The sequence below is a fragment of the Stigmatopora nigra genome, chromosome 2 (genome assembly GCF_051989575.1).
Source record: "Stigmatopora nigra isolate UIUO_SnigA chromosome 2, RoL_Snig_1.1, whole genome shotgun sequence".
In the NCBI taxonomy this organism is placed as follows: domain Eukaryota; kingdom Metazoa; phylum Chordata; class Actinopteri; order Syngnathiformes; family Syngnathidae; genus Stigmatopora; species Stigmatopora nigra.
The window spans coordinates 17,935,001-17,949,767 of record NC_135509.1 but is presented as its reverse complement, the minus strand read 5'-3'; the positions used below and the strand labels follow the sequence as shown (position 1 = coordinate 17,949,767).

Sequence of the window (14,767 nt, the reverse complement as noted above, 5' to 3'; positions counted from 1 at the left end):
AGATGACATATTGTTGCATTGAACTTAAAAGTAGTCAACTCTAACCAGACAGTAAATTTTGGCAGGGCCACTAGAGGGAGCCCGCAGTCCATATTTAAGGCAATTGGAGAATGAGTAAAAGTGATTGTTAAGTGTTGTGACTCTCACCTGCTCTTTGGTGCTCAAAGTGGTGTTTGACGTGGTAGGCTTTCAAGCTGTACATGTAGGATCCTTTTTTCGGTGCCCCATAGTGAAGGTAATAGTGGATCATATCGTACACCACATAGCCACACAGCCCTCCGACGAACATGGACAAGCTGACCATTTCCGGCAGCAGACAATTGAGGATGGCGTAGAAAGTCCCAACCACAAAAGAAGCCAATCCGGGTGGGAAGACAAGCCGGGAGCCGTCGAATGGAGACTAGAGAGACAGAGAGCACATGATTAAAGATGTAGATTACAGTAGTACCTCAACATACGAGCTCAATTCGTTCCGGGACTGAGCTCTTATGTCAATCTTCTCGTAACTTGAGCGAACATTTCCCATTGAAATCAACTAAAAACAAATGAATTTGTTCCAAACCTCTGAAAAACATCAAAAACAGGATACTGGATTGGAAAAAAAATGTTTTATTTCTTCTAATTCGCCATCTATTGACAAAGTAACAAATAACGAGTGGTTTAATCGTACTAAAATGTGTTTAATAGAACAAAAATTAGACGCGGAGGGTTCACAGACGGACTTAGAAGAAGGCGGGGGAGGGGGCGTTTTCTCGGTACTCGGACGTTTAGTCGCCGGACATTTGGTCGCCCGGACGTATGGTCGCCCGGATGTTTAGTCGCCCGGACGTTTGGTCACCGGACGTTTGGTCACCGGACGTTTGGTGATCGGACGTTTGGTCACCGGACGTTTGCTCACCGGACGTTTGCTCACCGGACGTTTGGTCACCGGACGTTTGGTCCCCGTTGGTCCCCGGTCTTTTGGTCACCAGTCAAATGGTGACAGAGAGTAAGTACGGGTAAGAGTTTAAAATCTAAATATCTACTGTTGATTCAGGAGAGAGAGAGGTTAATATCCAAGTACTATTCAATATCTAAGTACTGTTGAAACCAGCTCTCAAAATTATATTCACAAGAGTTTAATATCCGAATATCTACTGTTGATTAATGACAGAGAGAGGTTTCAGTATCATCATTTTACTGCTATTACAGTCCCCATCTTTCCTCTGGACTTTTCCAAACCATCAAAGTCTGCTAAACCTGATACTTTACTTCAGCTATTCCTACCAGCCTGCATATGGTTCTTCACCTCCGTTCCATATTTTCAATCAGCTCGCACTGTTGACCCTGTGTACCTGAAGTCCTTTAGTTTCTTTCAATTTACTTCTTGTAACTTCATTACTCTTGTATTCTATTTTACACCTGCTCACCTTTATTTCACTCTTTTCTAGAGAAGACCACTTCTCTAAGTTCTCCTCTACCTGCTCCCCGATAATGGATAATGAATAGAAATATTCCCATCAAAATGTCCATGTTAATGTTTAAATAAGTATTTTAATTTATTGTACCATTTGTTCCCTACACACCAGTACGTAGTCATTCATAAACCGTATTGTGAGATTGTAATACTTGGCGAAATATTGTGATATCGCAAATTTATGCCCAGATTTCAAAGGGTTTTGATGCTGTAGTTTGTTTGTACCTTGTGATGCTGTCCATGCAGAAGAAAGTGTAGCGTGATGAGGTAGTAGTTATGAGCTGGCGGTTTCATGTGAAAGACAAAGCGATGGATGCAGTACTCGAGGAAGGACCACAAGAGCCAGCCCATCATGAAGAACAGTGGGAAACTGTACTTATGGACCATGAAAGAGAAATCTATGGAAACACACAAATACACCAAAAAAAAAATAATAATGGAGGCGGGCAGTATGAAATAGGATATCATGCTAATATTTGTTTGTCGCATTTGTGAATTGCGAATGCACTGCTGTAAATTACCTGAGGTGATCGCTATTCTAGTGGTGCCCCTTGCCAGGGTGCTGTAGCAAGACCAACTGAAATAAAACACAAGAGGAAGCCACACCACTGGCACCCAATACCTGTAAAATTACAATGAAACCAAAAATTATGTAAATGTCCTGCATATCACCAGTTATAGTAATGGAGAATATTGTCATTTGCAATTGCTGGTTGCCAATGGGAATGAGAATTTGCTAATTGCATTTATAGTATAATATGAAATCTTTAAATTGATAATATCCAAAGTATCATTAACCCTGACACTTTTTGGGAAGCTTTTTTTTGCCATTTTGTCATTGAGTTTGATTTATGTAGTTAAGGAACAATACATAATAATGAACATGTTCATGTTAATGACATTAACATGAACATTCATTCATTCATTTTCTGAACCGCTTTATGGCCAATAGGGTCCTGGTTGGATGATGATGCCTATCCCAGCTGACTTCGGGTCAGAGGCGGGGGACACCCTGAATCTGTGGCCAGCCAATCACAGTGCATGAAGAGACTGACAACCATTGACACTCACACCTCAAAACAATATAAAGTGTCCGATAAGCCTACCATGCATGTTTTTGGAATGTAGGAGGAAACCTGAGTACCCAAAGAAAAGCAATTTTGCATGTTCTCTGCGGGCTTGCGTGGCTTTTCTCCGGGTACTCCGGTTTCCTCCCACATTCCAAAGACTTGCATGGTAGGCTGATTGGACACTATAAATTGCTCCTAGGTATGAGTGTGAGCGTGAATGGTTGTTTGTCTCCTTGTGCCTGCGATTGGCTGGCCACCAATTCAGGGTGTCCACCCACCTCTGGCTGCGATAGGCTCCAGCACCCCCTTGACCCTGGTGAGGATAAAGCGGTCCAGAAAAAATGAGATAAATGATAAAATATTACCAATCACTGTCCACTGAGTTAATTAACCCTTCATTTGTGTAGTGTTAATCACTATGAATATATTTTTCCACACAATTTGAAGGATAAATGTCCCCCAATTGTGGGATGACCTTAATCCACCTACTACGAAGACCCGAATAATCATATGCCTACGATTATTTTTTCAACTCAAATTTTCGCATGTCTACGATTCTTATTCGGGTGCCTACGATTATTAATTTTTGCCTCAATTAAGTCCGTGCAGCAGCAACATTGTTTTATGTCATTAACTTTCAACGTGTAAAGCACACGTGCTGTTTTTACTAACGTACTAGTACTAGTAAGAATGTGCAATTGCCACTGGTAGAGTTGCAATATACATAATTACAATGTAATGGTAGGCCTAATATATACGAGAGCTACGTTATACGCAATTCATTGCAGCAATTATTTGCAGCAATTATTTGCAACTGTAATACAACTTTGCAACACGATTATCCGTCACTAATTATCTCGTGCCTACTAATATTCATTATTTTTGGAATTTTCCACTGCCAACTATTATTCCGGTGCCTACTATTAATAATTCATTTGGAATTTTCCACTCCCTACTATTATTCAAGTGCCTACTATTATTCGGGTCTTCATAGTATGGAGTTAAACAATAATTTAGCTCCTGTATATATCCATCCAGCAGTTAAGAATTCTTATTATAAAAGAATCTCACCAGGAGGTTTTGGTGCTTGCCTCAAGGAAAGGGTTCCCAAACAGTCGGATAGGCTTGTCGACTGGTTGATGAACCCAAGCATCGTATTTCTCTCCTAAATGGCCCACTTGCCACGCCAAGGGCTTCCTCCAGTCCACCAAATCCTGACGGGAACAGAGACAAGAGGGAATTATTTCATTTGGTCCACCAGCAGGTAGAACCAGAATATTAGCAGAGGGTTCCTCCTGTGTTTGTGATGGGCCAAGAGGGCGTTGAAACTGGTTTTGACTTGCCCCTGGCAACTATCATTTTTATTCAAATGTGTTATTCAACCAATTGTTACATGGGGAGACGTCAGATAATTCCACAAAATGTAATTTTCTCTTCTGCAACGCCAACTGTTGTTTCATTTTAGCAGATTGAGTAACAGGTGCACACACTAACACTACTGATGACTGATTGGGGAATGGAAGGCAAGATGTTTGGCAGATCTAAAAGTATGTGGGTCATTGAGAAAATAATGTCATATTCGCTTTTTTTACATTTATACATAACCCAAGTGGACTGATGGACTACATCTTAGATTCGTATATAGTATATCACATGCAGGACATGACAACGTTACTCTGCTTACCGTAGTTTCTGCACTATAATGTCCACCGGAGTATAAGGTGCACATTCAATGAATCGCCTTTCTTAAAATGTGTTTCATATGTAAGGCCCACCGGATTATAAAAGGCAGAAGTTGTAGTGGTGCAAGTAGTAGGGGATTGGGATATACATCTTCTAGATGAAGCTGGATTAGTAGTAGTAGTAGTAGTAGTATTAGTAGTTTTAGGGGACGTGTTATACAACCTCTTGACGGAGCTGTAGTAGTAGTAATAGGAGATTGTGTTATACATCCACTAGATGAAACTGTAGTAGTATTAATAGGTGTAACGTCATTTATCCACCAGATGGAGTTGTAGTAGTAGTAGTAGTAGTAGTGGTCAGGGGCTGCGTTTTACATAAACTAAATGGTGCTGTGCTAAAGGGAGTTTCCTAGAATGATTGACTAATATCGATCCATGTATAAAGCGCACAGATGGCTTTTGAGAAAATTTTCATATTTTAGTTTGGCCTAATATTGCGGAAAATACAAAATATAAAATTTTTAAATCCAAATCCATGGATAAAAATGTCACAATAATAGATCGACCTGCATATCTCAGAATACAAGTAAGGTAGTTTAAGCTATTGCCAAAAAATGCATGCTAAATAACCTGACAATCTGGTTTTCTTTACGTCACGCAGGAAATGTGAGTGGTTTAAAAGAGTTGAGCGGTGGCTTTTGTAAGAGTGGAAGTAGGATGTTTTTTATTAGGCTTTTGGAAGGTTAGTATTCAATTAAACCACTCACATGCTAAATGAGCATGAGGCGGGAATGTTGTCCCGAAACTTAAGGTATAGAAAGAATTTGGCTGTCAATGAAATAACGTTGCAACGTTTAACATAACCATCTGAAAAGATGCACATTTTTAATAGAAATTTCAAAGAATTTTCTTTCAATTCAGTGCTTTATTTAAGAAAGAAAGGAAATAGTTTTAATATGATGCATTGCCCATTGTCCCACAGTATGACTATACATACTCCCAACTATTTCAGATACCACTAGTAAATATTTATCCTGAAATGAACAGAAATGCCCGCCTTATGTTTTTGTTCAGTAGAACAAAGATAACTTTGGTGGTTCTCATGTCTAATATTGACAATATCACAAGACAAAATGAAAAAGCTAGGTTTGAAGAGTATAAAGTATAAAGTCTGCATGAAATAAAAAGCTAATTTTATTTTTAAAAAGACACCTGCCAACTATTAATTCGATAATTGTTGATAAAACAATGACACTAAATAAGTGGGTCATCATTTGCTTGTTATAAAAAAAATATAAAAAATATGTATAGTATTTTCCGGAATATAAATCGCACTTGTTACGTAGTTTGGTTGGGCCTGCGACTAATAAAGTGCATCTTTTATATGTTTTTTTTTGTCTCTCATCACTGACAGCCTGTTTTTTAAGATAGAATTATCTTGAAAAACAGTTACGTTAATGGATGCCTGTTTGGCCCTTTTCTTCTGTATTTTATTATTGTTACTTTAACTTACATTTGTTCTTAGATTCGCATTAAAATTGCCTTCACAAAAATCTGTCTTATATTTTCTTTCTTCCACTTTATTGAGTAATCTATGGCAGGTGCCACTTAATATAATTTGGAAAATATGGTGTATATATTTTATTGAATGTGACCCTGTTCATGTATATTGTATCAAGAGGTATTGCAAACAAACAAAAAAACCTTGATATGGGATTAAATCCGCAAATATTGGTCATCCCGGATAATTTAAAACTCAAATTGGTTACATAAAACTAATCATTTTGTTTCAGTGATTTAGCAGATACAATATCAGGGATAAACTTTGAAGTTTAAGAATATCATCTGCGTTAGCTACATGGATAAATTCCCAAATGAAGAATGTAGCCTTGGAAATTATCTCATTTTATAGACTGAAAAATTTGGGGTCGTCTTATTTTCGGGTTATATACATCATACTCATCCACAACGCTAGATGGCGCTATATATTTTCAAAGCGAATGCTGAACATAACTCCCTAGGCCAGAGCAAAAATAAAGATAAAAAGAGCAGCAGCATGAAGTAGAAAAATAAAAACAGCGGTATGAAAGAAAAATAAGAGGAAAATAAGAGAAGAGATAAATGGAGAAACTGACTGCATGACATTTGCGTTAGTATCCAACTATTACTTGTGGAAGTCAATGTAAGATTACTCTTTTGCTTAGAATATTAAAGCACAGATTGAATATTCAATCAATTTTGGCCAAACTATGATAGACTCGTATGGTCCAAAATATACAGTACTTGATATTTTGGTTTCTTAACGTGCCTTATGATGATTCATTTTTTTCACCTTCTGTACCACGCATCCTCGCCAATAAGTCGTAGGGCACACGGTGAGACAGGTGACCTATTGCATACACAATCACACTGCCACCAATGGGAATCGAGCCTACGTCTGCCCGCACCCTACACCAGGGGTGTCCAAACTATTTAACAAAGGGCCACAGAGGATGCGGCTTTCTATTCCAAACCATCAATAGGACACCTTTTCACCAATCTGGGGTCCTACAAGTGCAATCAGTGGATTGCAGTCAGGTGCTTCTTGTTTTCTGCAGAAATCTCATTGGTCAGTTTCTGTGCTGGATCCGTTGGAACAAAAACCTGCACCCATAGCGCCACTCGAGGACCGGTTTGGCCACCCCTGCCCTACACCATCAGGTGGTCTATTCCTTTTTTATGTCAAGTAATATTTGTTTTGGCTTAATGAATGTTGGGAAACACTGAGGTAAAGAGAAACATTCTCACAAACTCCAAAGAGTACAAAAGGGAAAAAGACAGGGTGAGTGACCTGATGACCATTTACCCATTTGCAACTTGAGCACATTCAATAGCCATTCACTAGCCACTTACTTTATACAACTTCATGCAATCCAGTGCCTTTCATTCTTTCAGTTATATATATATATATATATATATATATATATATATATATATATATATATATATATATATATATATATATATATATATATATATATATATATATATATATATATATATATATATATATATATATATATATATATATATATATATATATATATATATATATATATATATATATATATATATATATATATATATATATATATATATATATATATATATATATATATATATATATATATATATATATATATATATATATATATATATATATATATATATATATATATATATATATATATATATATATATATATATATGTATATGCATATATATATATGTATATGCAAATATATATATATATATATATATATATATACACACACATACACATACATATATATATTGCATATAAATAATAAATAATCATAAACAAAAAGTAATTTTCATACATTTTCAAGGTCCACAGAACTGCAGAGATTGTATGGAGCCTTTTGGTGGTCAAGTTTCTCTGTTGCTACACCATGTTCTGTCTTTTCTTTTGTCTCTTCACTGATGTTCCTCCTTTCTCTCAGATTCTGTAAAAAATAAAGACAAATAGCACACCATGATTAACAAAAATAAAAAAGAAATCCATATGTCAAATGCAGCCAAAAATACATCTTCTGCATCGAGTGATGGCAAAGAGTATGGCCAAAGGAAGCAGTGACAATTCATATTCTCATCAGTGAATTATGATGCCGGTAAATACTGTCCACCAATCCTGTTTTCACTCTTCACTCTCTTGTTGTATGTACAGTAATCCCTCGAATATCGCGGATAATGTAGACTCGACATGGCCGCACTAAAAAAAAAACGAAAAACCGCAAACTAAGATCACACCTATTACTACATACCATACTACATGTTTTCGTGCTTATGCAAAAATACAAGTACACAAATACAATTACTGCTTGGGAGTTTCAGCGTGAATTTTAAATTTTTTATTTGAACTTTTTTGTAATACTTAATATTAAAAAAAAATGCAATGTACTGAAGCCGTGAAGTGGTGAAGGATCACAGTTTACTAAAATCCGGTGATGATATGTACAATCATGAAGGATTGCAGCACAATACAGACATGGAATCTCTTTGCCAATCATCTTAAAGCCTGGCTGCTGGATAAACAAAATTGTGATCACAACACTGCCTAAACCTGTGCTACTTGTGTATATTCTCATCGTTTCTATACTACTTTCCAGTCTTTTGTCTTTGACCCCCATACAACAGGCACGTAAATACTCGGAAGAGTCACCAGAAGGTAGCTTGTGATGGTCAAGTGTTCATATAACAGGTGTCAACATACACAAAAGTTAGGCATTCAGGCAGGAATACAATTAATGAATATTTTCAATATTTTCCCCATGTGTTCTGCTCTCAATAATTTTCACAGTATCGGATTTGTAGGGGATTTCCGAACAAAGGTTGTTGCGGTGCGGTACTTCTGTCTTTCCATTTCCTGTTGCACTATTGTAGGTAGCACACAATATATGAAAAACAAGCTAAAACTTCCTTGAAGCTCAGATTAAGTACAGAAGAAACAGATGGGAGAAAAAAAGTAATTTCTTATTAAAATGACGTACTATTCTGGAGAAGGCTAAAAATCCCCATATGGCACTGATAGATCAGGTTTTTGGGGGTTTTGAAAAGTTTTTTTCTACAGTTTTGGATTTAAATACAACTTAATGCATTTCCCACACTCTACAAAAATCTGTAAATTATTTGATTTCATCATCCACTAAATAAAATGTTGGTAGTTTTAGTAGCAATATTTTTACGAGACCCTTGTCAGGATAAGCGGTTCAGAGAATGAATAAATAAAACATAACTGAAAAAAATGAATTAATGAAAATGATCAAAATGTCCAGTGGCCTTTTTGAGGAACCCTATTTGCTTTCTGTTGCATGTTTCAAGTAAAACACTACAGTGTTAAAGTGTGTGTGTGTGTGTGTGTGTGTGTGTGTGTGTGTGTGTGTGTGTGTGTGTTTGTCTGCATTTCTGTGTGTGTGTGTGTGTGTTAGAGCAAGTACAATGCACTGACAATGTGATTCAGTTTTCTGGGTGGAGGTAAATTATTCTAATCTACTGTATCAAGTCTGCAATTATACATTTTTACTAATTATATATCAGTTCAAAGGAATACAGCACGTGGGTAATATTCAGAATAATATAATCATTGCTAATTTATCTACTTCATGTTTCCACTTGAATAAAAATAGATTTTTTTTATTCATTTTGGACTGCTCTTTGTTTTTTTATCTTAGTTATCTACTGACTGGTTTGATTTATCGCAGTACTATATGCACAAACTCCTACTTGACTGAATTGCTTCTGTTCATGTCTGCATAATGCCTGATAAGCATGCCTTTCTGTGGTTTAAGAAAATCCCTACAATATCAATACAAACAGCATTCCTTCAGCAAAGCACACTCAGATTAAGTTTCCGGATAATTCAAAATGTGAACTTAAACTTAAGCATCACTCCTTCTCTCTTTATCCAAAATATGTCAAAACTTTCAGACCAACTCATTGTTTGAAACCAAGAGTTAGTTCGTGCCAAAACATCTAACCACTAGCACGAAGGGCCACAACACATTTTCACTTTCATTTCGCTTTTGCGCAACTTCCTTTCTGGTTGCCTTGCTTTGAGTGAGGCATTCATAGAAATCTGAAAAAGCAGTAAATAAAAAACTGAACCCTTTCCAGTACACAAGCAAACTGATTCGTTACACTATGAAATGGCTGCTTTACCAATACTGAAATTAAATGTGGTAAATTGATGTGAATATTTTACATTTGAAATAAACTAGCATAGGCCGTCGTCATTTATCTTCATCAAAAATCCTGCCTGATGAAAATACAACTGAGAAAGCTCCCTCCGCCAATTGTTTTTGGGTTTCCTCTGCTTTGTAAAATGGTACAATTCACCATCTTGTCGGTATGAATGGGCTGGTTGACATGGTGTTATGGTGTTATGGTGTTTCGTCTTGGTCACCTTGCTGTTTCTTGCATGTCAGCTTTTTATGCACATATAAGCCATACCCTCGATTCAGACATCATTTTATTGTCCGATAAATGCGGCTTATATGTGAGTAAATGCGGTAATATTAGAAAATGCACCACTAGAATTTCATGCATTTCAGCAATTGTACAGTGGTGTTTGTTTATATATTCCTCCTATTGCTTCTGAGCTCAGATATCAAATCTATCAAGAGGTTGTATGAATTAATACAACAATTTTAAAAGGTTGCTTTAAACAATATTCTAATGAAAGTTTTGCAGCCAAGTATTAGTCATTGGGCAAACAGATGGGGGGAGTTGAGTAAAGAATTGTTGGCATTCAAGGAGTGCTTGTCCACACTTAAATTTTGTAGCAAGAAAAAAAAAAACATATATACCCATTGTCATATTTAAAATGACACCAACCATCCTGATATACACCTCATGCAAAGTCTTATTTCTTAGTTATCAAAAGGTACAATGTTTCTTTCAGATTTTTTAACCTTGACTTCATTCCTGTGTGTGTGCTTTGTATGTGTATGTGTCAAGCTTGGTTAATAAATGACTAAGAAATTAATAAAGCAGAACGGCTTACTTCACAAAATACATTTGTTTTAGTGAAAAAGAATCACTGACTGAGTAATCTTGGATGATATTGTTACTGACGAGAACAAGGTTAAAGAGAGCGACCTATGCCGGGGGTTCAAGAAAGAAACAACACTGGTTTCTGTCTCAGAAGAAGGAGTACATATGTGAAAGAATGAAAAAGGAAACAATGGAGCTAGTTAGAAGAGTGTCGCGATGAAGCCCCGTACCATCACAACACTGACACTGCAGTTTAGCCACTGAGGGCAGAGGCGTAGGGATTTTTGATGCATGAATTTATTAAGGGGTAAAAGAAAATTAAACAATAGATCAAATACTGATTCAAAATATTCAAACCAGCACCATTATAGTACCGAACATTACATTACAACTATAGCACAAAGTACTACAGGTCGATAGACCATCACCTAAAACAAAACTGCAGTTTTAAATTGACAGCATTGGTAAATGTTTAATTAATGTATTCTTGAATACACAATAGAAGTATATAGAGGCTCTTTAACCTAAAATATTATTACTGTTATTTATTAAATGTCAAATTTGTATTGTATTTATTATAATGTCAGATTCAATTTACCAAAATGGCAAGCAGTAAGTGGGCCAAAATTAAAAAAAAGACTATCATTTATTGATTTATCCATTCCACGATTTAGGTTGGAAAAATATCTGCCTCCACAGTACAACCACATATCAATTTTGGTGCTCAGTATACTTTTTTTTTAAACGGTCAAACGGCATGAAATAATTAACTTCAAGTGATTCTCTACATATGTGCAAAAGTTTTTTTTTTTTTTTTAAGCCTGGCAGGGTAAAAAGATAAATATAGCAAAGTGGCAGCACTAGCATGAAACTAAATGTATTTGATTCTCTTAAAATTCCATAAATAAAGTTAAACATAACTAAAAAATACAGTATATTGGAAATAATTAGGCAAATTTACTTCTGCACTTATCCCATCCAAACTGCACTACCAGTTGGCTTATTAATAAATGGGTTTCTTACTGTGCGAAAACTATGGGTATAATTAAAAAGCAAAATTGATTAAATTGTTAAAAATTGTATTAGCTATGTGGCAGTCAAAACAATATGTAATTCAATCCATTGTTGGTAATTAAACTATGAAATATGTCTAATGTCATAAATATTGTAATTCTGGAACACCCCAGAAAACAGACTCTTGCTTTTATTTGTTTATTTATCGATTTATTTATTTTTACTTGATATCAATGTATAACATGTTGGATTAATTATTTCTATATGAAAATGTTCAAATGCTCTTAATCAGTCAAAAGTGCCTTGGCTTGAAACACTGCAATGAAAATGAGTCATGAATTGAAAAACAATAATAAGTTTTGCTTGGTGCTGGTATAACAGATAAGAAAACTCCCATGTAAAGAATGACATGTAACACAGTAGTTATGAGAGCAATGTCTCTGTTATTCAACAGCACATACACACCAACAATGAATGTCAAACATAAGCACGCCCTGGTTTTTAGAAACGTTGCGTCTTTACGCAATTAAGATGGGAGTGAGACAGCACTGTCAGAGAACATTGAATTTGGCTGAAAATTGACTTCAGGAATGCTCAAAAACACCTTAAAGTCAATGCCTATGAGAAACGTCTTCATTTTACCTTCATTTTGTATGGCCCACATAAGTAGTCTTTTGTCTTACATTGTTTTTTTTGCTCAAATTCCCAAATATCTCATTGTCATCGCATTTATAAACTTTGAGATATGACAAGAATTTTTTTTTACCAATGACCTATTTTGGCTCGGTTAGTGTCAGTTTTGCAATTTACACATCCATATAAACATGCCAAAATAAGAGAGATATCATTTAAAATAAGGCCTTATAAAAAAATAAGGCCATATAAAAAATAAAATACCTTTCACCAGTTAATAAGCATACATAAGCATTTAAAGTACAACAATTGAAGAATATTTTATCCTTCCATTATTTAATGTTGACATTTCACCATCTACAAGCCATAATATAATCAAAAGTGTTGGAGTAATTGTGAACACTTAACATTTATGCAGTTCTTAAACCACACGTACACAAAGTAGTGATTAGCTTAGAATGACTCTGTCTAGTTCGTTTTTTGGGGTTTGGAGCCTTCCTGCATTCTATGTTAATGTTAGTTTATCATTACATTCCTAGTAAATGGAAACCGTTGAACAAACAATATTGCCACAATGTCTCAGGAACACTTCGTGATACTAGTTGAAACTGTTAATAAATAAAGTACCCATGAATGAGTGTGAAAATTCTAGCATGAAAAGCATACAAATGGTACCCCTCACTTCTCATTTTCTGAACCGCTTTATCCTCATTAGGGTTGCGGGGGCTGCTGGAGCCTATCCCAGCTGACTCTGGGCCAGAGGCAGCGGACACCCTGAATCGGAGGCCAGCCAATAGCAAGGCACAAGGAGACAAACAACCATTTACGCTCACACTTGTGCATAGGGGCAATTTAGAGTGTCCAATCAGCCGACCATGCATGTCTTTGGAATGTGGGAGGAAACCGGAGTCCCCGAGGAAAACCCACGCAGGCACGGGGAGAACATGCAAATTCCACACAGGTGGACCAACTTGGATTTGAACCCAGGTCCCCCACTATGAGGCCAACGCCCTAATCACTCACATTGCCGGGCCGTCCCCTCTCACTTCTTTGGGTCCAATTTCATGTATGGTGAAATGACATAAATTGTAGATGTTTATCTGAGGAGTCGATATTTCAATTAAATTTTGGAAATACAATGGAGGTTATGTCCTCCAAGCCAAAAAGGACATTTTTTTGTGCAAAGTTGAAATGGCTCCAGTTATGATGGTGTGGCAGGGTTTTTGTTCCAACCGATCCAGCACAGAAATTTTAACCAATTATGTTTCTACTGCAACAGTAAGCAACTGACTCCAATTCACTGATTCCACTTCTAAGATACCAGATTGGTAAAAAGGTATCCGATTAATGGATTGGAACTAAAACCCGCAGCCAATGTGTCCCTTTGTGGAATATTTTGCATGTGTTATACCCATTCTAACTGGAACAAATGTGAATGCAGAAACCATTAATGCTGAAAGGTGCATACCGCCTTCCGAGCAACACGTTTTGCCATCGAAACAATGTCCTTTTCAGGGAAATCTTTGCTTACTTCAGCAAGACATTATGGAACCACATTCTGTGTGGCTTTATATTAAAACAGAGTGAGTTGGCTTGCCAGCACTCGAGTCCAATTGAGAATGTGTGGTGCATTACGACACGTATAGTTGAGCAACCAAGACTCTTGAGCAACTAATGTGGTACGTACACTGAAAATAATTCTGCTAGCAAAGCTCCAATAATTACCTTCCTTAATTCCCAAATGCTGATTCACTGGTGTTAAACTTGCAAACAGGCCCAGACCTTCACTGTTTTGGAAACATTTCCCAGGCATCAATATCCAAATGAGTGGATATTTGCATTTTTTTTAAAAGCCCTCCATGTATATCCAGTTTAATACAAATTATATATATATATATATATATATATATATATATATATATATATATATATATATATATATATATATATATATATATATATATATATATATATATATATATATATATATATATATATATATATATATATATATATATATATATATATATATATATATATATATATATATATATATATATATATATATATATATATATATATATATATATATATATATATATATATATATATATATATATATATATATATATATATATATATATATATATTATAATATTATCACAATAAATGTATGTGGTTGTATAAAGGTGTTGCTGTCTGGATTCGGTGTAGACATCAGTATTGTGTCAGTTAACCAAACTCCTGACAAAGAACATCGTTTGCACGTGAGAGGAAAATAGCACAAGCTCTCGTGTCACATACCTGAATGAACCAATCTGACCTGAACGACCAGTATTCCAGATTTCAAGCCTGTATTG

The 14,767-nt window shown here is 35.7% G+C and overlaps 1 protein-coding gene across 1 annotated transcript in view; it reads right to left on the bottom strand.

Moving 5' to 3' along the window:
* Nucleotides 1-14,767, bottom strand: part of LOC144193310 (fatty acid 2-hydroxylase-like) — a 28,662-nt gene that overhangs the window by 1,925 nt on the left and 11,970 nt on the right. The window contains exons 2-6 of the mRNA XM_077712135.1: nt 7,589-7,714; nt 3,598-3,740; nt 1,978-2,078; nt 1,682-1,854; nt 148-400 (exon numbers count right to left, since the gene is read on the bottom strand). Coding sequence (XP_077568261.1) covers nt 148-400; nt 1,682-1,854; nt 1,978-2,078; nt 3,598-3,740; nt 7,589-7,714 — 796 coding nt within the window. The remainder of the gene's footprint in view (nt 1-147; nt 401-1,681; nt 1,855-1,977; nt 2,079-3,597; nt 3,741-7,588; nt 7,715-14,767) is intronic.